At 33.4% G+C, this 23,751-nt stretch overlaps 1 protein-coding gene across 1 annotated transcript in view; it reads right to left on the bottom strand.

The window, feature by feature from the left end:
• GPR158 (G protein-coupled receptor 158) overlaps positions 1-23,751 on the bottom strand; it is a 326,379-nt gene that overhangs the window by 9,613 nt on the left and 293,015 nt on the right. The window contains exons 7-9 of the mRNA XM_074195071.1: positions 23,282-23,520; positions 9,206-9,344; positions 2,551-2,656 (exon numbers count right to left, since the gene is read on the bottom strand). Coding sequence (XP_074051172.1) covers positions 2,551-2,656; positions 9,206-9,344; positions 23,282-23,520 — 484 coding nt within the window. The remainder of the gene's footprint in view (positions 1-2,550; positions 2,657-9,205; positions 9,345-23,281; positions 23,521-23,751) is intronic.

The raw sequence follows: 23,751 nt of genomic DNA, 5'->3' as shown, positions 1-23,751 counted from the left end.
TGATTATTGTATATGATCCTTTAGTCAGACAGTCTGGTTTCAAATCTCTGGACTTTGACTTAAGGAGTCTCTTTGACCTTGACTTAAGGTGCCTCTTTAACCTTTCTTCATATTATTCTCCTTTTCTCCTAGCACTTATCACACTTATTCATTCAGTTCTTAATCCTCAACTGAAGGAAGCCTTCCATAAATAATCTGAAATGATCTATCCCTCCAGTGTCATTTATCTCCATATGACAGTCATCTAATGCATTAGCTGTACACAATACTGCTATGCATTGCTTTTCATCATTTTATTTGCCCATAGCTTTTCTTCTTATCTAGCTTCCTGAGAATAGTTTTAGATATCAGTCACTTTGTCTATCATAATAACCCATACAGTATATTATACATAGAATAATTGTTGAGTTGTGATATTGAAGATGTCCAGAGCTTGGAAACCATTTACTTCAAGCTACCCTTTTGCAGAAGAGGAAATTGAGACCCAAAGATGTTAAATGAATTGTCTAAAGTTTCTTCCAGATTAGGATTTGAACCCAAGCTCACTGACTCCAAAGCCAGTATTCCTTCCATTGTCCTGTGCTGCCTCCATGTCAAGATTTAGAACTAGAAAGGACCTTTAAGGTCATCTAGAGCAAATCTCTTTTTTATAGCCTATAAAATAAGGATCAGAAAGTTTCAGTTTCTTGTCCAAAACTTGAATACCATCCCAGGAGCATGATTCCCAATTAAAGTACTCTTTCTACTATGCCACACTGCAAATGTCATAAGAAAAACAATTGTTGATTGACTGAAAGAGGTAAAAAAATATTTTTACAATTATACAGATATATAGTATGTTATTTTTCCCAAGAATCTTCTGTTTAGAGCTGGGAAGGTTCTTAGAGGTTCCCTCATCCAATTTCCTCATAATCCAAAGAAAACTAGAGTTCATAGACATTTTATGTCTTTCCCAGATTGACATAGTAGGTAAATAGTAAAAAAGGTTTGAGGCTTCCTTCTTCTTTCTCTTTCCATTACAACACTTTTTTTTCATAATCTGGCCAATGGAAGAATGGTATTTTACTTGTTGAATGTAGTTGCTAGGTTTAAAGTTGAGAAGTACTCTCTTTTTCTCTTATCACTCACGTTGATACCTGAGAAGTTAAGTTCTTTTGAAAATGTTAGCTCTCTGTTGTATCTGATAACTAAAAGAATAGCCACATTAATCTATTTCTGAGCATATTCCATAATATTCTGAAAAATCTTGTCTTCTAAATTCATAGCAATTCTCTGAAACTGGGTTGAAGTGGTCTCTAAATAGTGGAAAATATCTTTGTAATACTAAAATGGGTAATTATGATATGTCTTCCCCAAAATAAGCATTTAAATTATTAATATGACTTGAAACTAACTATTGATAAATGCATAACCAGTCATTATAATTCATTATCTGTTTCACATCTAGATTTTTCCCCTTAGTCTTAGGGGGGAATAATTTGAGTAGGCATATATGTAAGCTGTGCTCATAGAGTTATTGCACAAATTTTTAGAAGTCATATATAGAAATCATACTCACTACTTTCAATTATAATAAACAAAAATCCAAATAATTATATCTTTCAATGATGTTATATACTTCAAAATATAAATATTTCAACAACTGTTTTGATCATTGACTACTCAAGTATTCTCAAGTACGGAACAGAAAAGTATTTTTAAAAAATATATGACAATACATTTTCTTTTTTTTTTTAGGTTTTTTCAAGGCAATGGGGTTAAGTGGCTTGCCCAAGGCCACACAGCTAGGTAATTATTAAGTGTCTGAAACCAGACTTGAAGCCAGGTACTCCTGACTCCAGGGTGGGTGCTTTATCCACTACGCCACCTAGCCGCCCTGACAATACATTTTCAAATCCAGACCTGGATCCTAAGTGTTCCAATCTAGTTTTAAGTCACTGTAGTCACAGAGATAAGAGAGGAAAGATTAATGCTCTAAATATCATCTTTGTTAGAACTGTCCTGTAGGGTCCTGCATAATCTTTTGTCTGTTCAAAATGGCATAAAACTGTTACATTTCAGAATTCCTAGAGTCATGCTCTGACTTCCTCTGATGGTAGTCCTGATTAAATATTATTATAAATATTTGTTTACATTTACTCTTATAAAAATGTCACCATACTAAACCACAAGAGATACACAAAACCTTAAAAGGATTGTTAGAAATAGTTCTTAAAAACATCTCAAAGAGTAAACCAAGGAGAATGCCCTGGGATCTAATAAATTTAAATATAATAAGGCATCAAGACAGGGGAGAAATCCTTGAAAAATTAATTATGGATTTTACCAAACTAAAAATTGTTCAGAAAAGCATTTTGCTATTTGGTAAATTCAAATGTAGTCAAGAAGTCTCTAGTTTATAGTTGAGAGACTTAGAAGTAACCCACAAAATTTTATAGCCCTCCCCCACCCTTTTCTAGCTCTACACTTTAATGAAAAGAAACCATTCTAAGATTCTTCAAATTCAGTGAGTGACCTGTTTTGCCAGAGAAAGAGAAGTGAGAAAAATACCTTTGGAATCAAAAGTAACCCAATGGTGACTGTCACAGTCAAATGGGTATGTGCGAAAAATAGCATCAGCATCCAGTCGGACTGAAGTTTTGAAGCAAGAACAAATCTGAAAGGAGAATGCATAGTGTTAGCAATCACCAAGACTATGACTCAAGAAGCCAAACACTTCATGATATTTCCTCCTCTATCACTATATAAAATTCAATTTATGATAGAGTCTACTTAATGAAAATCCAGATGCACAATTTCTCATCTTCGAATGACAGCTTAACAAACATAAGCATATTTGCAGAATCTTTTTAGATGCAGGAAATCAGGATATTTTACTCATTAATTATCTTACTTTTGAAAAAAATAATGAATTCATATTACAATTTGCCATTAACTTTCCAGAGGATGCTAATACATTATGCCCCAATTGCATCTGCATAGTGAAGGTAGGGAACAAAAGAGAATCCAAATGAATTACATATTATTAACTGGTGGTTTCAGAAACTCCAAAATGAGAGGCTTTCATAGATGGCCAATTTTAGAATAAAGCAAATCCAAATAACTCCTTGATTAAAATATTCTTTACTAAATTAAAGTCATTGAAAAATGCTAATCAGAATAAAGCAGGGAGAGAGCTAGTGGTTATCTACATTTGTGTGTTTCCCAAGATTTAAATGGCAACCAATGTAATGGTTGAATGGATGTACTATTGGTTGGAAATTTGCATGATTTTTTTAAAAGTCCATATGTAATGAGACTTTGATTACTTCAGTTAACCAGGATTTTTTTATTTCGATTTAAATATTTTAAAACAGATTTTTTTTCTTCCAGAAACATGCAGTCATAATCTGGGAAAGACCTACTAATGACATTGGCTTGTGTTTAGTTTTTGTTCTAGCAATTTAGGAAAATTCTCAAGTGAAATCAACAGCTGCAAGTACAAAGTAAAACTGATTATTAAACCTATTGCCATACTTATGTAAAATCAGAATAGTTTTAATAATATTAATTTTGTCATTGTATCTCCCCCTTTATTATTTCTATATTTATCTCCTTTTATTCAAAAGATGTGTAATAATATTCTGTCTTCTTGGGTCCTAGACTTCTTTTCAGTGACAGTGAGTGTTAACTTTCAATTTTTGCTCTCAGGGAAGGAAAAAAAAAATATTTTCAGAGCAAACAGTCTTATCTTGCCCTCACAGGATTATAGGATTTTGGTTCTAGAGCTGGAAGAAACCCTACCAGTCCTCTAGTTCAATTGCGACATTTTGTAGATGAAGATGTGAAAGACAAGAGAGAAGGGCTTTGCCCATCATGCCACAGTGGCAGAGTTGAGCTTCAAATTCAGCTCTCATGATTCCAAGATCAGCCAACTCAGTTCAGCATTCTTTCCATTCCACCAAACTGACTTTGAAATTCATGAAGTGAACACAATAAAAGGAATAATTCAAAGAAATTGAGTTAAGTGGAAGGGGGAATCATTACTATTAATATCTGTGATGCTGGAGTTCAGATATTAAATTTTGGTGCTCTTCAAATTTTGGCAGTCTATAAAAAAGACTTCATTGCTCCACCCCAGTTATGGCTCTACAATAACTCCTTCAAATGTTCAGAAAAATACAGCTTATCCCCTCAGTGTCAATGATAACATGATCTAAGAACAAATATGTGTGTCCTCTAATCAAAAGAAATAGAGTACTTTTATCACATTATCCTTTGTTCTTAATGATAATTTTTTTTGCTAATAAAAGAATGACTGAAGAAATTAAGTGGATTAAAATCATAACTATTAGTAATAAGATTGTATCAAATGAAATCTTTTCCCAGGTTTGAATAGGCTATATTTGGAATTCAAGTAATGCCCCAGATTAAGTGAACAATATTTGTTCAGCTTTATTGGCTGAAGTCTAGACAATACATTGAGTATATAATAAAGTAGATTCAGAATACACAGCATGGAAAATGAGGCATATCAATAAAAAAAGTCATCAAAATGACTATTTCCCCAATTCTTCAAGAAATAAATAGTATATGACCCAAACCAGATTGATTATTTATCTTGTTCTTTGCAGAGATGAATTACGTTTTACTGTAATCTGTTACTCAGTCTATGGAATAAGGTCTCTTTACCAAAAAACTGTGACCCAAATATGATTTCATGGTGTAAGGACTATATTATATGGTAATTCCCTCCCAATGAAGTCAGACTTGTAACTCATCTACACTTATTATCTTAAAGATTTGCCTAGGCTACATAAAGATTATGTGTCTTACTGATATTTCTATAGCTAGTATATGTGAGATATTAAACTTATTCCCAGGTTCATATAAGGTAAGTATTCTATCTACTACATAAGGCTACTGTAAGGGGATAATAGACAGAGTATGTGGCCATGAGGAGTTCATCCTGAGAGTCATTGAGACCTGGGACAACAGGAATGTCCATACCAGAGTGCTCTGAACTCAGGAAGGAGCTCTGGCCCTTCTCTCTCTTTGTTCTCCTGCCTTTTATCCTTATCTTGTTGCATATTCTCAGGAAGGCCCTTTTGTCCTTATCCCTCTGTCTTTCATCCTCATATTGTTCAACTGTCCCAGGAAGGAGTTCTGGCCCTTATCTCTCTACCTTTCATCTTTAACTTGTTGAAGATTCCACATTTTTCCAGGATACAGACCTTTTGTGGCATACCCATTATACTTCCACAGGCCTGGAGATGTGGGATGCTGATACAAGGGGACTAGGCTTATATATACCCTTATTTCAACTATGCGAGTCAGAGATGTAGCATATACCTGCAATAAACTCCTTGCTTATCTCTCACTGGCTGACTTTCATTATTGAACATGCGGGACATGTCCAGCGGAGCTCCCCGAAGTGTTGTGTGAAATAAACTGAGACCCGGCTGCCCAGAGTGGACTGCAACAGGCTACCATGGCACTGAATTTATATTTGGGAATAGACATTGTCAATATTGTGCAACTCTAAAGTTGCTGAAATTAAATTTTCATGTTAAAAATAATCACCATAATAATAATACTATTAATAATAACAATAATAATTTATATTGAATTTTGAGATTTTTCCAAGCATTTTACAAATATCTAATTTTATCCTTATAGAAACCCTGACAGTTAATTACTATTATTTACTCCATTTGTACAGAGGGGGAAAGAAAGGCACACAAAAGTGAAGTGATTTGACTTGTATGGGATTACATGGTAAGAATCTGAAGTAGGATTTGAATTTCACATCTTCTTAACTGTAGGTCTAAGGTTCTATTTACTGCACAACTTAAATGCCTAGACTACATAATTCATGTTGGAGGTCTAGTTGATATGGTTTCTGATGCTGAGGACAATGCAATTACAGTTAAATTCTTAAACCCTATTGGACTGAAATATGGAAAACAATGGAGTTAATACTTAATAAATTTCTTTAAGGAAAATATACAAATATATTTGTGTATACTTACCTATATGTAATTCTTAATTATACATTAGCTCATATATCTTAAAAAGGAGAATCTTACATAAGCATTCTTGCTGTTAACAAGTAATAACATTAAATGACAAGTCTCCTTTTGATGACAATGAAGTTGTGAAGACTTTAGTGTCTACTTAGAAAAATTTCAAGTCAAGATAGGCTCTTGTCAATAATTTCTGAGCTTCACTTTCCCAAGTAAATTGCAAATATTTCCTAGAGTCCTTCAGTTTATGCTATTCCAATTCTAGCTAAGAGTCTTTAATCGAGAAATACTTAGCTATAGGGAAGTAAAGAAATAGGAAAGAAAAAAATAGATCCCTTGTCCTCCCAAAGGCAAGTAAGTAGGATCAGCTCTTAAGAGAACACAATGAAAAGAGAAAGCAGGAACAGAGTATAGTTTGCATTTTCTCCATTCCTTCTAAATTAAAAAAAAATTGATACAAATTTGCCTTTCTTATCAGTGTCACAAATTTTCAGCAGGAGAAATTCATATAAGATTTGAGGTCAGAATAATTAGTTGTAGTATTGAGTTTTAAAACAGATCCCAAAGCAACATACAGGTTGGTTATATTGAAAGAAAATGAAATTGTGTCCATTATATTAGAAACACTATTCAATCACACTTAATCCCTAGAAAAGATGACTCAGATGAAAGGAACAGATCTTAGGTGTTTTTTGCTATCTGTTTCCTACACTGGGACTTCACCAAAAAAATGGGCATGATCTATCAATAGTATAGCAATCCACAGGATAAAAATGACTTCATAAACTCAAATATGTGTACACTTATTTTTTTAAATTGTGACTCTTTCATCTATATCACATAATACAATTATAGATAATGTATTTATTTTTATATAAAAATGCTTTTGATTGTTTCAACTGACTTGCTTTCTCATAAATTGCATTAAACAAGTCACTTCACTTTTCTGATCCTATTTCCTTATGAGTAAAATGAGTTGAGAGTGGATTCAATGATCTCTAAGCTTCCTTTTAGATTGGAAGCTATAACTCTAAACTAAATCAAGGAATGATCATTTATAAAAGACATAATGCCTGGTACTATGTATAAAATGAATATTATATGAGAAAGTATGTTTCCAATATGACAGCTACTAATTCCAGTGAATGAATCTCTGAGGCATCTAGCCTTAAATCTAAAACAATTAGGTCTTTAAATTGAGAGTCATAAATTCAGAGATTTTTTTCTCTCAGTTGATTGTTTGTCAAAGCAAATATCCAAGTATCTCACTTGCTGATTATTGTGGGGACCTCTTTCAACTACTATTGAAACTTTCCCTGGAAGAGACTGGGAAGATGTGTTATCCATACAGTTCATTGGAGAACAAATGACCTTAATGGGTCTAGGAGGCTCTGAAACACAATTTAAAACTACTGATCAATTATAGAGATATTGGATTGAGCAAGTAATCAAAGACCAAAAAAAAGACAGGTGAGGTCTACCCAAGCACTGCAAGGACAATACCCAAGTAATTTTTAATCTTTGAATTCCCAGCATACAATACAGTGCCTTAATAACAATAATTGGTAACAAAATTTTTATTTTAGCTTACTATGACAGTGTTTTAAACATTTTGCAATTATTAGTATCATAATAGTCCTATAATTAAGGTGCTATCACTATACTCATTTTACAGATGAGGGAAACAGAGATGAAGTGATTTGCTCAGGGTCATGCACTAAAAAGTATCTTAGGTTTGACATGAACTTGGGTCTTTCTGACTCCAGGCTCAGCACTCTATCTACTGTGACCACCTAGCTACCTTGCATATAGTATGTGTATGATGAATGTTTGTTGTAAATCCCTTGTTAGAATAAAAAAAAAATTCTGTCAACCTGTTATTTTATTCCCATCTCTCTCATGCAATTATATTTATCAAAATTTTATTTTTTCATGGAATTGGTGGGTAATTTTTGTGGCCATGCATTAATAAAAGCCTCAGAGGCAAGTAAAAAGAGTACAATGATCAGTCAGCATTGAACAAAACATGATTCACAGATTCTTAGAACTAGAGGGAATCTTAGAGTTAGTCTAGAAGCTGAGGCTCTTAACATTCTGTACATTAATTTGTATATTTGAGTTCAGATCTGACTTCTGACACTTATTGACTGTGAGACTATGGAAAGTCATCTAACATCTCTATGCCTCAATTTCCTTCTTTGAAAAATGAGAAACTTATATGGATGGCTTCTAAAGTCCCTTCAATGTCTAAAAATTATGACATTATGACTAAAGAACCTTCATTATAAAGAATCTTCCTTTTTAGTTGTTTTTTTATAAAATTTCAAACAATGAGAGATTTTTTTTCACAACTTTTTGTCCCCCCCCCAAAACAAAGAATTGGAGCTTTTACGTAGCTTTGCAAAAGATTTGTTTTAAATCCCACTTTCAAGTTTGAATACATTTTTTTCAAATGTTGAACTACTATAAAATATATATACAAGGGGAAAATTCTAATAAAATAACTTAATCCAGGATTTCACAATAAATAGCTCTGACATCCCCCCTTTTATTTCTACCAATGAAGAAGTGACATATGGTACCAAGGGAAGAAGAATACAGCTACATTCTCTTATAAAAGAAATACATGTGTTGCTGAATGGAACCACATTATGTTCAGCATATAAATCCTAACACTGCAACATTAGTCCATTAAAAACTCTGAATGAGAGGTTCTTTACCATTGCAAACAAGTGCACACAAACCATTAAGTGAATATGTACATACTTGTCAAATAAAATATTGGAGTTACAAACCAATATGCAGAACCTGCATGAAAACAAACAGTTCATCTACACCGACCTGAAAGTGTTCATTAAATATATGGATTGATTTACATGTATTTTGATTTACATATATTTTCAACATAGAAAGATAAGAAAGGCTTCGAAGAGGAAGGTAACAATGAACACATCAGGAGAAGTTTATCAATTGGAATAAATATGAATAAATAAAATAGTTAAAATAAATATGCCTAAATTATGTGCATTTTCCATTTCTTTGGAAAGAAAAATTAAACTAATCCTTAACTTTAAAAACAATACACATCTTTCTTAAATATTTCCATTAGGAAAGCTATCCATTGTTTGACATTTAAATGAAACCAAGATACAGCAGAAAAGAAATAAAACAGTTAACTATTTAATCTACTGATCACTTGCCTAATTGTATGGAATATAGCAGAGATAATGAGCTCATTGTGAACAGCAACAGCCATGTAGCGGGGCTCATGAAATGCTGATGGAACTGTCCGGACTGCATAGCAGAGATAAACACCCCACAAGAGGAATAAGAATTCAGCTGTGAGAACAGAAAGAAATAATTTGCCATTAGTTTTGTAAGCTGAAGCAGAAAGTAAAGTTGAAGGTACTTAGCAAGCATTTTAAAGTATGTGTACAAGAGATATGCTACTCATTAGAAAAAGTCATTCCACTCACACAGGTATAGATATGATCCTAATAGATTTTTTTCACCATTACTCATTATACTTCTTTATTTTTTATTTGCTTCTTTATTTATCCAGGATGATATACCTCCAGATAGGCCATCAACTTCTTACTACACAGAAAGATAATGAAAATTGGAAAATTGGTTGTGGATGTACTGAGAAGCCTGGCGAAATTCTTACCCTAGCTTGTGTAAGACTTATGGTATCTACAAAAGATGACTTTGATGACTCTGATTTGTCATGTTTAATGATAAAATAATCTAGTCAGCCAATTTTAACAGGATGAATTTCTTAAGCTTTTGTATGATTTGTAACAACTCAGATCTTGATCGCATGCTGAGGATTATGAAGAATTTTATTATAATAAAGTTATTGGACAAAAATACAAGGATTTTTTTTAAATCAATGAACCTAAATTTTGCAAAGGGGCAGAGACCATTGAATTCAAATTCTACCTACATATGAATTCCTTTTGCAAAATTTACAACAGGTGATTCAGCCTTTGCTTAAAGATTCTTGGGAGCTGGAGCGGCTAGGTGGATCAGTGGATAGAGCAACAGCCCTGGAGTCAGGCATACCTGAGTTCAAATTCGGTCTCAGACACTTACTAATTACCTAGCTGTGTGGCCTTGGGCAAGCCACTTAACTCCATTTGCCTTGCAAAAAAAAAAAAAACAACTAAAAAAAGATTCTTGGGAATCAAAATCCACTATTTCCTGTAGCAATCCCTTTCATGTTTGTATATAGCTCCAGTGATTAGAAAGTTTCCTTTTAAATAGAGAACAAATCAGGCAATATGATATTCATGCAAGCAAAGTTGAAAGGCATGTTATCCATTCTTTAAATATTTTAGGACGGTTATGCTTTCACCAATATAAGTACTTCCTCCAAAGGGAATAGATCACAATTCCTATGCTCTTTTGTTTTAACATTTTTAACTTTTCACTTTACAGATGAGGAAACTGAGTTATAGAGCAGTTAAATGACTTAAATATGTCTATAGAATTAGAGTCAGAGCTAAGATGACTTCATGACTTGGATATTGAAATGCAAATTCCCATATCCATGAGCCAAGGGTTAGCACCTGTCAGAACTTTGGAATGCTTTCCTATCATAGCAGTCAAGAAAAGTTCTTTGATTTTCTGAAAATTCACTAAATAACCGAAAAGTTTGGATGAATAAAATGGAACCTTAACTCTGATAAGATACTGAAGAAAGGAAAAGTTTGCAATTATTCAGTGAGATTTTGTTTGTATGAAGAGTATTCTTCACTACAGGTTGTATTCCACAGAGTAAGGGGGAATCATCATGGTACATAAGCTGTCACTCCCAGCTTCTACATTTCTCTCAATTTTATACCAATTTTTCCAGGTTCCAAAGCTTAAAAAATAACTCAATTATATATGACTCCTTTCTTTCCTCAATACCAAAGTTTCCCTTTGAAATGGATACATCTATCTATTCTTCTCTAATGTGACCTAATCAAATTCTTATTACTCTGTAGTTTCCTAGTTCTGTCTAACCCAACTCTACCCCTCCAGACTATCCTGCATGTAAGCTTAATATATCTTGAAACACTTCACTGGTCATTTTCCTTAACTTTCCCTATAATTTTCACTTCCAAATAGGTCAACTTCTTACTTATTTTGATTGTTTCCACATATATAAATCTTTAGTTGATCAAATCTAAGTATTTCCTGGATGTTGACTACTTCTCGGAATGCTGATGATCAGATTCATTAAGACCCATTGCTTTTATATATCAGCAATTCCTCGTTCTTAATTATTAGGTAATTCTTCACATTTTTCCTTATAAGGTCATTGCTCAATCCAAAAATCATATTTCCAATATTCTCAAACATGTATTTATTACTTACCATAGACTAGGTAATCATAGTTGAGTGGATAATAAGAGGTCTCAGCATTAGGAAAAACTGCATTCAAATTCTTTCTCTAACACATACTACCCATAGGCAAGTCATTTATTCTCTAAATGACTTAAGACTATTTTCAGAGCAAATGCCAATCTATATTGGTAGAAAGAATTTTCCCATCAAGGAGTGCCCTATGTCAATGAAATCATAGGTCATGGTCCAAAAAAATATACTAGGCACTGGTCAAGTCCCCAGAAATTGGTTAATATTAAAATCTTATTGTGGAATATAAACTATTACAATCTGTAGCAGACTTAAATTTGCAAAATATTTTCTATCAATTATTTCTATACTTCACTATAAACTCCTTATAGACTAAGGAAAATTACCTGTAGGTTATTTACTATTTGATACAGAGAGTTACTTTTAAAATAAACAACAAAAAAAGATTTCTCATAGCAGTTAAATTCAACATTAAAATCATTTAATTAAGAGTAGCAAACAATGCATTCTTGCTGAGAAACACTTTATTATACAGGGTAGCAATTAGATAAACTAAATGCAATATGTAAAAGTTGTTCTTGAGTTAAAAATCAGTTTCATATAATTAACTTTACACTAACACTGCAATTTGTCAAGAAAATATGCAGATGTTACTGAATTTTGCTATATGATTATGTAGGAGTCAAAATATGTGTTGTTTGTTTTTTTTTAAATAATCTTAACATTTTTGGTATTAAATGAAACTGATGGATGGTTTGGGTAAAGAAAATGAGTTTATTTTTAAAGATACAAATGAGGGTATGGAAATCTCTCTGTTGGGGGGGGAGTATTTTTGGATTACAAAGGATCATATGCTATTTTAAAAATTATTAACCACCACATTATTTCGATTTGTTTCTCTATGACATGAACTAAAAATTCAAGTCATCATGAGACAAACTGTGACATTCAATTAAGATTGGCCTTTGACCTGCTCCATATACCCCAAGGTCATCACTATAGTCATTTTAACAAGAAGGATAGAGAGTGTTGTGTAACAGAATCAGAAGGAATATAATAGAATCTTCCGATTGTATTTCATACTGTTTTAGTTATATTTTACATGCTAACACTAGGTCCTCTCAGACTGTAAGAAAGACAGTCCAGGGGGCAGCTAGGTGGCGCAGTGGATAGAGCACTGGCCCTGGAGTCAGGAGGACCTGAGTTCAAATTCGACCTCAGAAACTTAATAATTCCCTAGCTGTATGATTTTGGGCAAGTCACTTAACCCCAACATTTTTCCAAAAAAAAAGAAAAAAAAGATAGTCCAGGTCTCTGAACTTAAGAGTCTTCCAAATGATAATACTTCTAGGTCAGAGCCATTATACATGTCACAGTCACATTCATTGAAGGCCCAGAAAAGAAAATTCTGTCCACCAAAGTTCTCTGTACTGTCAAATAGTTCAATATCAAAAATTGATATGATTTTATCAGTGAAAATATCTGAGATATACTACTCATTAATCTATTAATTTAACATATCCAACTTGCAGCTGAAACCTTCCATGTATATTCTTTCTCCTAGTACAATGTGGACTTTTTGAGATTGGGGACTGTCTTATCTTTCTAATTGCAGTCCAGGCACTTAGCAGAGTGCTTTGTACCTGGTAAGCTCTTAACAAATGATTCATTCATGTATTCAGACATTCATTAACCCCGTCTTAGGTGAAATACCAAAATGAACTTTTGGCAGGACCCTTGAGTCTTGTTTCGGTGAAGTGGATAGTATGATGATTCCAAAGTAATAAAGATGCAGTTCAGTTTCTACCTCTGACACTTATTAGCTGTGACCTAGGCAAGTTGCTTTTCCTAGTTTCCTTACCTATAAAATAAGGGAATTGGTATAGACCAATGCTAGAGTTCCTTCTAATTCTAAATTAGTAAATCTATAATCCCATCCCTAGGTACTTTAAAACTTTTATTCTTTAATCCCTATACATTGTCCTCTTGGAGGTTATAACTTGGGTATCTTAGAAATTATTTTTTAAAAAAATCTGATATTTCATTCCTACTATTGAATATCCAGAAGCATTATCACATGATGAGAGAGCTAAAATCAGAGTTAGGAAGAAATAGGTTTATAGATTTATGAACCTGTGCAAATTATAGTCTCTTTCAAATTCAGTTTATTCATTTTGTAAAATGGAGGTAAAAAATCTGTAAATCTTTGAGTGCCATATAAACATCAGTCTTTATTATTAACCTGTTTTGATTTTGTCAAATTTTCAAATAAGGAAGTCATTATAGTTCCTTTTTATATTGCAAAGGCTACATTTAATAAACATTTTTAAAAATACTAAAAATGCTAGAGTTCTCAAAATCTAACACTCTATTTTAAAATTTCTAATATTTCTTGTTAATTCTATTAAAATTGCAATACAATTTAGTCTCTCATCTCTTGTCTGTCTCTGTTGTGTTTCTGCCTCTGCATCTGTTTGACTGTCACTCTAACTTGCTATGTTTTACCATTTCTTATTTTCTCTCTCTCTCAGTGTCTCTGTGTCTCTGCCTCTCTGTCTTTCTCTCTCTCTCACTCTCTCTCTCTCTCTCTCTCTCTCTCTCTCTCTCTCTCTCTGTCTCTATCTATCTCTGCTCTCTCTTCCCATGTATGTACATTGTTCAGGAATTTTTTTTCTGTAGTGTCTGTCTCTTTGTGACTCCATTCATGATTTTCTTAGCAAAGATACTATGGTGGTTTGTCTATTTCCTTCTCCAATTCATTTTTACATATATGGAAATGAAGCAATCAAGGTTAAGTGACTTATCTAGGGTCACACAGCTAGTAAGTGTCTGAAGTCACATTTGAACTCAGGAAGATAAGCTTTCTTGGCATATACATGCACACATATATACCCATATCTTCTATAAAATAAAGATTAGATAGATATAGATAAAGATATACACTAGCACTCAGATTCTCAGAATTAGCAAAAACCTTGGAAGCTTTCTAATTTAATCTTTACTTAAATAAAACCTTCCTTTACAACTTCCCTAATAGACCATCATTAATCTGCTATTTGAAACTACCTTCTAAGACAAGCTATCACATACTTGAAAGCAATTGTTGGATTGCAAAACTTGTGGTCAGTAACTGAGTTTAATTTTTGTATTCCCAGTGCATTGTTCAACTTCACTCTCCCCTAAAATAGACACCAATTAAATACTTTAGAATTGAATGAATACATAATTTTATAAAATTATGTGGATGAAAATCCACAGATAAAAATTCATAAAGGAAAATCTAAGTCCTTTGTAGATCTAAACTAATCTCTTCCCTCTCAGTGCTGATTACATGGTGCTTACTTACATTAAGTTTCATCCTGTCATAACACAGCCTGATCTCCTAAGGTAATTATATTTAAATCTTTAGGAACTGATGCTATTTTAAATTTTCCTTGCATAACCAAGTCTGGAACCTTATTTTTCAGTCACTTTTAAACATTGGCATACTACCTAATTAAATGACTGAGCAAACTGATTTTTGTGCTTCAGAAATATGGTATTTGTGGAAAGAGAGAGATGAGAGTGTCAATATAGGAAGAAACAGCAAAGATTTTGTAGTCTCTGTTGGATCCTTGGTATGAAAGGGAGTTGTCCAAGGAAACTAATTAGCACTCTTGAATCAGTGGGCAATTTCTATTTGGATTTACCTAAAACATGAAAATGTTCTGATATTCCCAAATGGAAGGGAAACCTAAGATTATCATCCTTGCTTCATTTAATTATTTCTTAGTTTTATTTCTTTTCCTTGTTTGTCATTTTAATGCAATAAATATAGGTAAGTAGCAATAATTACCTAATTCCAAATTGTAATTTGTGATCCCAATATAGAGAAATATTCACATGATGTTGAAGATCTCACTACCATGGAGGCACTATGAAGACATTGGCTGCATTGGTATGATATACCTGAGGATTAAGGTACTATTGCCAAGTTATGTCAGTAGTCATAATGTTTGATTTATTAAAAAAATTAAATATTAAAAAATATAAATATACCTTAAGAGTTACAGTTATACCAAATCATGAATATCACTATATATGAAGAGAGAAAATTATTTAGTTCCATTTAAAAATAGAAATTTATAGTACTTTCTCCTTAAAAGAGATGCTATCAAGATAGAGCAAAAGGGTCTCATTTTCTTTTTATCCTATTTCAGACCTTGCCTTACCTGCTTCTTCAAAACTTACTTTTCTTTGTGGCCCAACTCTCAATTTACTTTGCCTACTGAACATAACAACATCTTCCTGAAAGCATTTTACCTCAGTCTTACTAAAGATGGGAGGAAATGGAATTCAGGAAAGGGGGCTTAAAGATCAGGTTCATTTGGGATGTGGAACTCACCAGTCTTTGACTCAGGGTAGTAAGAAAGACAAATTTTTAGTCACAGGTCACTACAAAAGTTCACAGGTTACTACAGAAAGTTCATACGTTATTACATAAAGTTTAAAGGTAGCTACAAAAGTTTTGAAGAAGCAGGTAAGGCAAGATCTAAGGACCAAAGTCTTGGAGTCATTCAAGGGTAACTCTCTTCTGGAAAGCGTTTAACAGCTACAAAAATACCAAAGGGAGTTGCCATCTGATTGATGACTAATGCCATCACCATGAACAGTGCCTGTCAGAATTGATTCTTCTTCAAAACCAAGAAGTTCCTACCAGATTGAGAACTATATTCAGAACTATGAATTGATCCAGTTAGTTACTCTGACTCTAGTACTAAACAAGCCCAAAGAGGTTGTCATTCAGGTTATAAAGTTGAGGTTTGAGTTCCAGAATAAGTCACCTAACTGCAAATTCAGTTTTCTTTTGATTTATACAACAATGACATTTCAAGCAGAATAGGCTTCTTTTAAAACGGAACAAGCTAATCTATCAATTTTATGAGTTCAATTCATTAAAATGGAATTTAAAGTAGTCATATGGATAAATGACTTAATTACTGAGATCTTGCTTTTTCATATGTTAAAATTCGTATAGTAGTGCCTGAACTACCTAACTCATACTCGCTGAATTGTGATGAAAGCACTTTGTAAAATATAAAAACTTTACAAATTATGAGTTACTATTATCAGTACTACTAATTTTAATTTCATTTTGACTTCAGATTCCATTGTGGTCTATAATCATCACAAAGAATGTCGTGAAACTTCAATGAAATTTTAAAATTGACATCAACATACAAATCACTTCATTAAAAAATATGATTCTTGGGCAGCTAGGTGGTATAGTGGATAGAGCACCAGCCCTGGGGTCAGTTCAAATCTGGCCTTAATAATCACCTAGCTGTGTGACCTTGAGCAAGCCACTTCACCCTATTACCTTGCAAAAAGTAAAACAAAAAACAAAAAACAAAAACCTCCTAAATAGGACTCTTAGGAAGAAACTACCAGGAAGATATAAGACACTCATACAATTAGATACTATGAATATAATATGCTATGGAAAACATTTCCCAAGGTGCTTCCTAAAGGACTGAGAACTTAAAGGGAAAGTATGGATCTGGTCATTGCAACATTTGGTTGTATCTCCAGTGCTTAGTACTGAATCTTTATACTATATAAATACTATATAGCAGGAGCTTAATAAACCAATCTTCCTTCCTTCCTTCATTCCTTCCTTCCTTTCTTTTTTCCTGTCTCCTTCCTTCCTTCCTTCCTTCCTTCCTTCCTTCCTTCCTTCCTTCCTTCCTTCCTTCCTTTCCCTTCCTCCCTCCCTTCCTTCCTTCTTTCTCTCTTTCATTTCTATTTGCCTGTCTGTCTGTCTGTTGGATAGTTGGTTGATTTGACATCATTAGGTGCCTTTTACTTTAAGATGAAAGTAGAAGAAAAATTGAGCATCTAATGTGTCCTCTAGCCAACTGTACCTACAGATGATGGGCTGTGCTAATTATGCTAGGAATAAAACTTAAAGACAAATTCAGACTATCACAGACTAAAAGTACACCTCTAATGAGGTGCTTAAGTTTTATCTATTAATTCTTTCCAGGAGGAAAATTTTTTGAGGATTTTTTTAATAGCAAAGTTGATGATAAGCTTAAACTTACTAACAGTTTATTGTATATGATGCCAGCAGATGGTCAAATGATTTTTACTCAACAAAACATATTCTAAATTAATTTGTTTTCTCTTCAGAATTCTCCTATTCTTAAAATTTTGGGTGCTTCATGGAAAGAACTCCTTTTTTTCAAATTATGGAATTTTTGGAATTCAGTACCATATAGCATTGAAATATTAAATTGCAGAATCCTAACTCTGTATCCCTTAGAATGGCAGCACACTAAAACCGATCAAGTCCTTGCTATTGTTCAATCAAAGATTTAGGAGTGAAATGGGACATTCAGGTCACCTTAGTGGTGCAGGGGTGGGGAACCTCTGACTTTCTGGTTGTATTGTTCTGTCATCGCCAAGGAAACTGCAGGTAGGATTCAAAATTCAATGAATCTAGGAATTTTTAGGGATTAATTAATTGCAGTTTAGTCAAATATAGTCCCAAATGGCCCTTGGTAGAAAAGAGTTTCTCCAACCCTGCTAGTCAAACCTTTCCTTTGACAGAGAAAGAAGTTAAAGCTAAGAGAAGTAAAGTGACTTGTTCAAGGTTACACATGTAATCAAGACAGATGAAGAATTGGAGACCAAGTTCTCTTAATCTTAAGATCATTACACTACTGTTATCCTATCATGAAAATCATTATTTCATCGAACTTGAAAAGAATTAAAAGTAGTTGGTGAAATAGGTCCATAGGAGATAGTTTCAGGGCATCAAAGAGTAGACAGAGTTGCTCATTACAAATTAATTGTTGCTGTGCTAAAGATATGCTTGCTGTGCTAATTGCTATGTGCTTGCTGATACACATTTTTTTTCACTGTCTCCTGAGTATTTTAAGAAGTAGAAATATCTATTCTCAATGTATTTCCCAGCTAGTACAATTGACTATATAACAAGAAAATAAATTGCCCAAATAATATTATTTTTAAATTGAACATTTAGAGTTTCATATCATTTATTTTTATTTGAAACTATCATAACATATTTACATCTCAATGTTCTTTAAATATTGTACTAAAAAATGAAAATGCAATGTCCTTTGTCCAGAATCTCCACTATCTACCATGGTATGTCCATATATGGAGTAATGAATTCACTGTGGGAAATCGTATTTTAGGATCAACATTAAAAACCAGAGAGCAGAGGAAGCAGGATAAGGAGGAAGATAAAAAGATAATGTTTCCCAGGAAATTAGGAGCAGCAACCAACCCAGAGAAGGCTGTTAGCCTCCTAAGCTATTAGCCTTAGCTCACTACATGACCAGACTTTTGGCAGTATTCTTAGAGCACAGACTACACAGGAACATGTTGTGGTAAACATGCTTCTTAGGAATATATATATATGTATATATATATATATATATATATATATATATATATACACATATATATATACACATATATATGTATATATATATATACAAGGAATTAAAGGGGGTATATATTACATACAAGAAAATATTAAATTCAAGGAAGCTAAATGTAGCATCATTTGGATGTGATCTTAGTGAAAATGGGGGGGGAAAGGAAAGTCTACTGCTGTGTGAAAGCATATATTACTAGCTCTCAGAGATGATCTTCAGAAGAGTCAGAATGAGATTGATGGAAGAGGTGCTAGGCATCCATCATGTGTACCCAAATAGCTTTCTGTCATTTACCTCTTCCACTCTCCAAGAAGCCTCTTTTAAAATACAAATGAACTCTTATCTGAAAACTCATTGGCAAGGATTAGTTTTATAGCTAGATGAAAGTAAAACCCTAGTGAAATCGAATAAAATACAGGTATTTAGGTGGGGGAGATGTTGGCACAGAGGAGAGAGGAGAAGGGAGGCAGAAGGAGATAAAAAACGTTATTTGTGTTCCAATTTTATTTTGTTATATTGATTTATTGACTGATTCAGCTACAAACAGTTTGAAACTTCTCTGTGGAGTAGAACTAAACCAGCAAAGGACCAGGAAGAGGTCATTCACTTCATTAAAGGAGCATAATAGCCTTTGATTATATTTGCCTTTAACTTTGAATAACTTTATAAAAATAAAAAGTCTTCTCTAATTTCCCTTTTGCTAGTAGCAAAATACCATCAGCCTTCTCTGGAGAATTAAATTTCAGAGGTGCACAGACCAATGAAGATAGTCTTCCTCTTGCTGTCAAATCTCATTCTTTCCTTTGCTCCTCATGGTGCCACCCTTCTAGTTTCCCTGTCCTTGCCCAAAATCTTGGCTTTGATTTCTCCTTTTTGGGATCAGTGCAAGATGCTAGCATCAGAGGTAGCAGCATGAACAGAATGAACTAGACTCTACTGGGTGTTTAATTAACACTTGTTTGAACCAACTAATAGAATGAAAGTAATGGTGCTGAAGCTTGGCTTGATCTGGTTTGATTTTATATTAGTGTGACTTGAGATTTGCAACTAGCTAATCATTTAAAATATTGTTTCTCTGTGTATTATATACAAGGAACAGGGAAACCTTCAAGTAAATTCCCATGAATCCCCATGAGTCCTGCCCTTAACAACTTTGTCAGGTCAACAATATACACAAAGAGAAGAAAATACCACTATTATACAGTATTAAAAAGATAAGAAGACATTAATTAATCAACAGCATCCTGAAAAATCATAATATGGGAACACTAATCAATAAAAATCCAATTTTTGTGTTTCACACTATCTCTGTGTGTTGTCATTTCATCTCCCACTCTTTTTATGTGGATCTAGCTTTATCTTGGCCTCTGTAGATTTTTAGTTACACATCTCTCTGTCTCATAACTAGATCCAAATAGTTTTTCACCTGTTTTTCCCTTTAATCTTACATTTGGTATTCTTTCTTTTTCTGGTTCCTCACATTTTGCCTTCATCCCTCCTTCTTAATCAACTGTATGAAAAGGAAATAGATCAAAATTTACTTTTGTTATTTTCTTCATTTATTTGATTCACTCCAATACTACTAGATTAACATTCATAAAACACTGTTTTCAGCACATAACATTTCTTTACACAAAAAAATTCGTCTGTTTCCCTTCAGTCTACTGAATTGAATTCATTCTTTGCCTGGTTTCCATGTACTTCCATGATATACCACTGCCCTTTCTAACCAACTCATTTCTTATTATATCTCCACCCCCAAACTTTGCTTTAGCCAGTCTCAATCATTACTTCATCTATTATTCTTTTAAATGTTTACTAACTTATTTATTGGAAGAGTTGGAATCCCCCCAGAAAATTTCATTTCAATGTCATAACTAGAAGCCCCCAACAACCTTCTTATGAAGACTTCTTTGCCTATTGTAGCACATATAATAATATTGTATTTTGTGCTTGTATCATACCGAGTCAACATGATGTTAATTAGTCCATAATTATGTTCTATTTGTATTGCATTACTACTCTTTTCTCCACAATTAAATTAAGTGTCCAGTAGAGTGTAAACATATATACACAAATAAACACAAACACATATTACTCATAGCACCAAGCACAGTGTTAAATACATAGTAGGTCCTTAATTAATCCTGATGATTAAACAATCAGTGTTTATTGATTGAATAGTCAACATTCTTAATTAAACTGACGAATAAAATATTTATTTATAGCTTTAAAAACACTAACAGTTACTTTAAAATTTTCTCAACTTTCCATTAGGTCAGAAATCTATAGTCTTCCACATTGCTACATATTATATAAATATAGATGTCAACTCACTTTATGCCCTCTGAAAAGTTGACCCTTCAGAATTTCTGTGATGCAGAATTTCATTTACTACTGGTTCTACCACACTTCTTTTTCCATGGTGGGGAGGGGAGTTTAGGGTCTTAAAAAAAATCAAATTCCTAGCCTAGGGACTTCAAGTCTTTCAGGGGCATTCTTGTTTTACAGCTCTTTCCTGTTTCCCCAAGTGTTAATAATCTGACTTTCCCAGGTTATATTCTATAACTCCTTATTTTTTAAATCATTTATATGCACTATTTTCCCCTAATAGAAATATAGAGGGGTGGCTAGGTGGTGCAGTGGATTAGAGCACCAGCCCTGGAGTCAGGAGTACCTGAGTTCAAATCCGGCCTCAGACACTTAATAATTACCTAGCTGTGTGGCCTTGGGCAAGCCACTTAACCCCATTGCCTTGCAAAAACTAAAAACAAAAATAGTACATAAAAAAAAATAGAGTTACTTTTTTCTTTTTTTCCTTATAATTATCCTTCTTCTCCACCTAGTAAAGTTTCTTGCTCATAGTAGCTACTTAATTCAATTTAAATTTTAGTAACATATTCTATGATATAGGTTGTTTCCCAAAATGATCCAGAATATATTTCTAAAATACTTTAAATCTCTAAGGAATTTCAAAAATGTATTTTAGATAGGTTATATCTCCTTTCCAATTATACCTCCAATCCCCCTAATTTTCAGAATTCTGTGAAAACAAAGAAAAATAAGATAATATAGTGTCAAGAGTCTGTCTGAGACTGATCAGTCATGATCAGTACATCATTTCTAGAGAGGATAAAAAGCTCTTTTCCAGTGTAATTTCAAATTAAAACATCAGTTAGCATGTAGGGGAAATTCTGTTCTCTACCACAGGGAAAAAATATAAAATTCGTAATCCGTTTTCATTCCTCATGGTGCTTCTGGACACATGAGATTAATAAGTCATGTATCTGATAGCTGTAATATCTAATCCATTACTTTTCTAGGACTCTAAAGATTTCTTTTCTGAATTTTCATAAATCTGGTGTTGCCTGAACAAACTGTATTTACATTTACATCCCAAGCCAGCACATTAAATATTAAATATTCTTTTTCAAGTTCAGCTTTTTTTCTCCTAGCCATCTACAACTGTTTATAGAAAATAGTATGACCTTGTTGTTCGGTATCAGACCCTCAGCGTGTCACTAAGGAAAGGTCTTTACAATTCAATGTTGGTCAAGCAGAAATTTAACAAGAAGTTTCTCTTCATTCATACTAAGTTGCATGATAAGATCTTTTGCTTGATAGACCATAATAGTGAACATTAATCATTAGAAAAATAGCAGTATGGTCCACTTCTCCTTCTGCTCAAATAAAGCTGGAGGTATGCTGCATGCCATTCATTTGTCTGAACAAAGTAGGTTTTCATCTGCAACACTGTACAGACAGCTCTTCTATGTTAAAGGGCATTGCAGAAAGGAAAACGCTCCCTTGTTTTCATCTAGAAGTTTAAAGATCATTATAAAAGCGGTTTCATTGTTCAAAGTCTTCCCTTTTGATTGATTTACTCCTATCATCTTCTCTTTAGAAATGGAGGGAAGGGGATGATGAGGGAATGGGGTACAGAGATTTTTTTTTAGGGGGAGAAAATCAGGATTAATGCATTTAGCCATGGTCAAACAGCCTGTAAAGTATCTGAAGTTGGATTTGAACTTAGATCTTCAGGACTCCTCTTTCCACAGTACCACTAGCTGCCCTCAGATTTAAAAGGTGTTGAGAACTCTTAGCTCCAATTTGATCAATGCAGAGCAGCAACTTTTCTGCAACTTATAACCATGATGATAATTTTATTAGAGAATATATTCAGAATCAGAACTTGATTTTAACTCTGATGTCATCTCCCCAAACATTATGTCATACTATATAACTTTAAAGATAAAAGTTTTTTATCCTTATGAATCATTTCATTCTGAACCCTTTTTATAAGGAAGTCTCCCGAAAGTCCCATTGTACAATAGTTAACATTTAGCTCTGAAACTTCATTAGTTACATTTCTTAAGACTCCCAAATAAATAATCTCTCATCTTTTCAAAAAGAACAAAAGGAGGGTAGAGCAATTTTTTTAAATCATAGAATATAGTCACATACCAATTGCTGTCATATAATCCCAGCGGTCTATGAGGCACATGTTAAAGGTGAGGTGGTCTGATGTCCGTCCCTGGCCAGTGATTGAGATGTGCCTCTCTAAATTTTGAGAGACAGCAGAGGTCCAACCAATGAGAAACCAAAATACTATCAGGAGAATTACTGCCAGCATCCTCATAACCCGGCCACCAGTCATATAGGGGATTCGTTGAGCTGTTCGTGAAAGGAAAACCTTCAAAACCCTGGAAAAGCAAGTAAGAGGAACGTTAAAGTGAAACCTGTTCAAAAATCTTAAAAAACGGGGGGCATATAACCTTTCTAGGGGAAATTAGGACTGTGGGATTTAAAGCTGAGAGAGATCTTAGAAATCTAACTCTAGTTTGTTCGAGAGGAAAACCTGAGACCAATAGGGGCCAATTGACTTGCCCAGGGTCTTAGCCTGCATTCAACTTAGGGTTCTCAGACTCCAAATC

Source organism: Macrotis lagotis, chromosome 7, assembly GCF_037893015.1.
Source record: "Macrotis lagotis isolate mMagLag1 chromosome 7, bilby.v1.9.chrom.fasta, whole genome shotgun sequence".
NCBI classification, from domain to species: Eukaryota; Metazoa; Chordata; class Mammalia; order Peramelemorphia; family Peramelidae; genus Macrotis; species Macrotis lagotis.
This window is presented reverse-complemented; position numbering and strand designations above follow the sequence as displayed.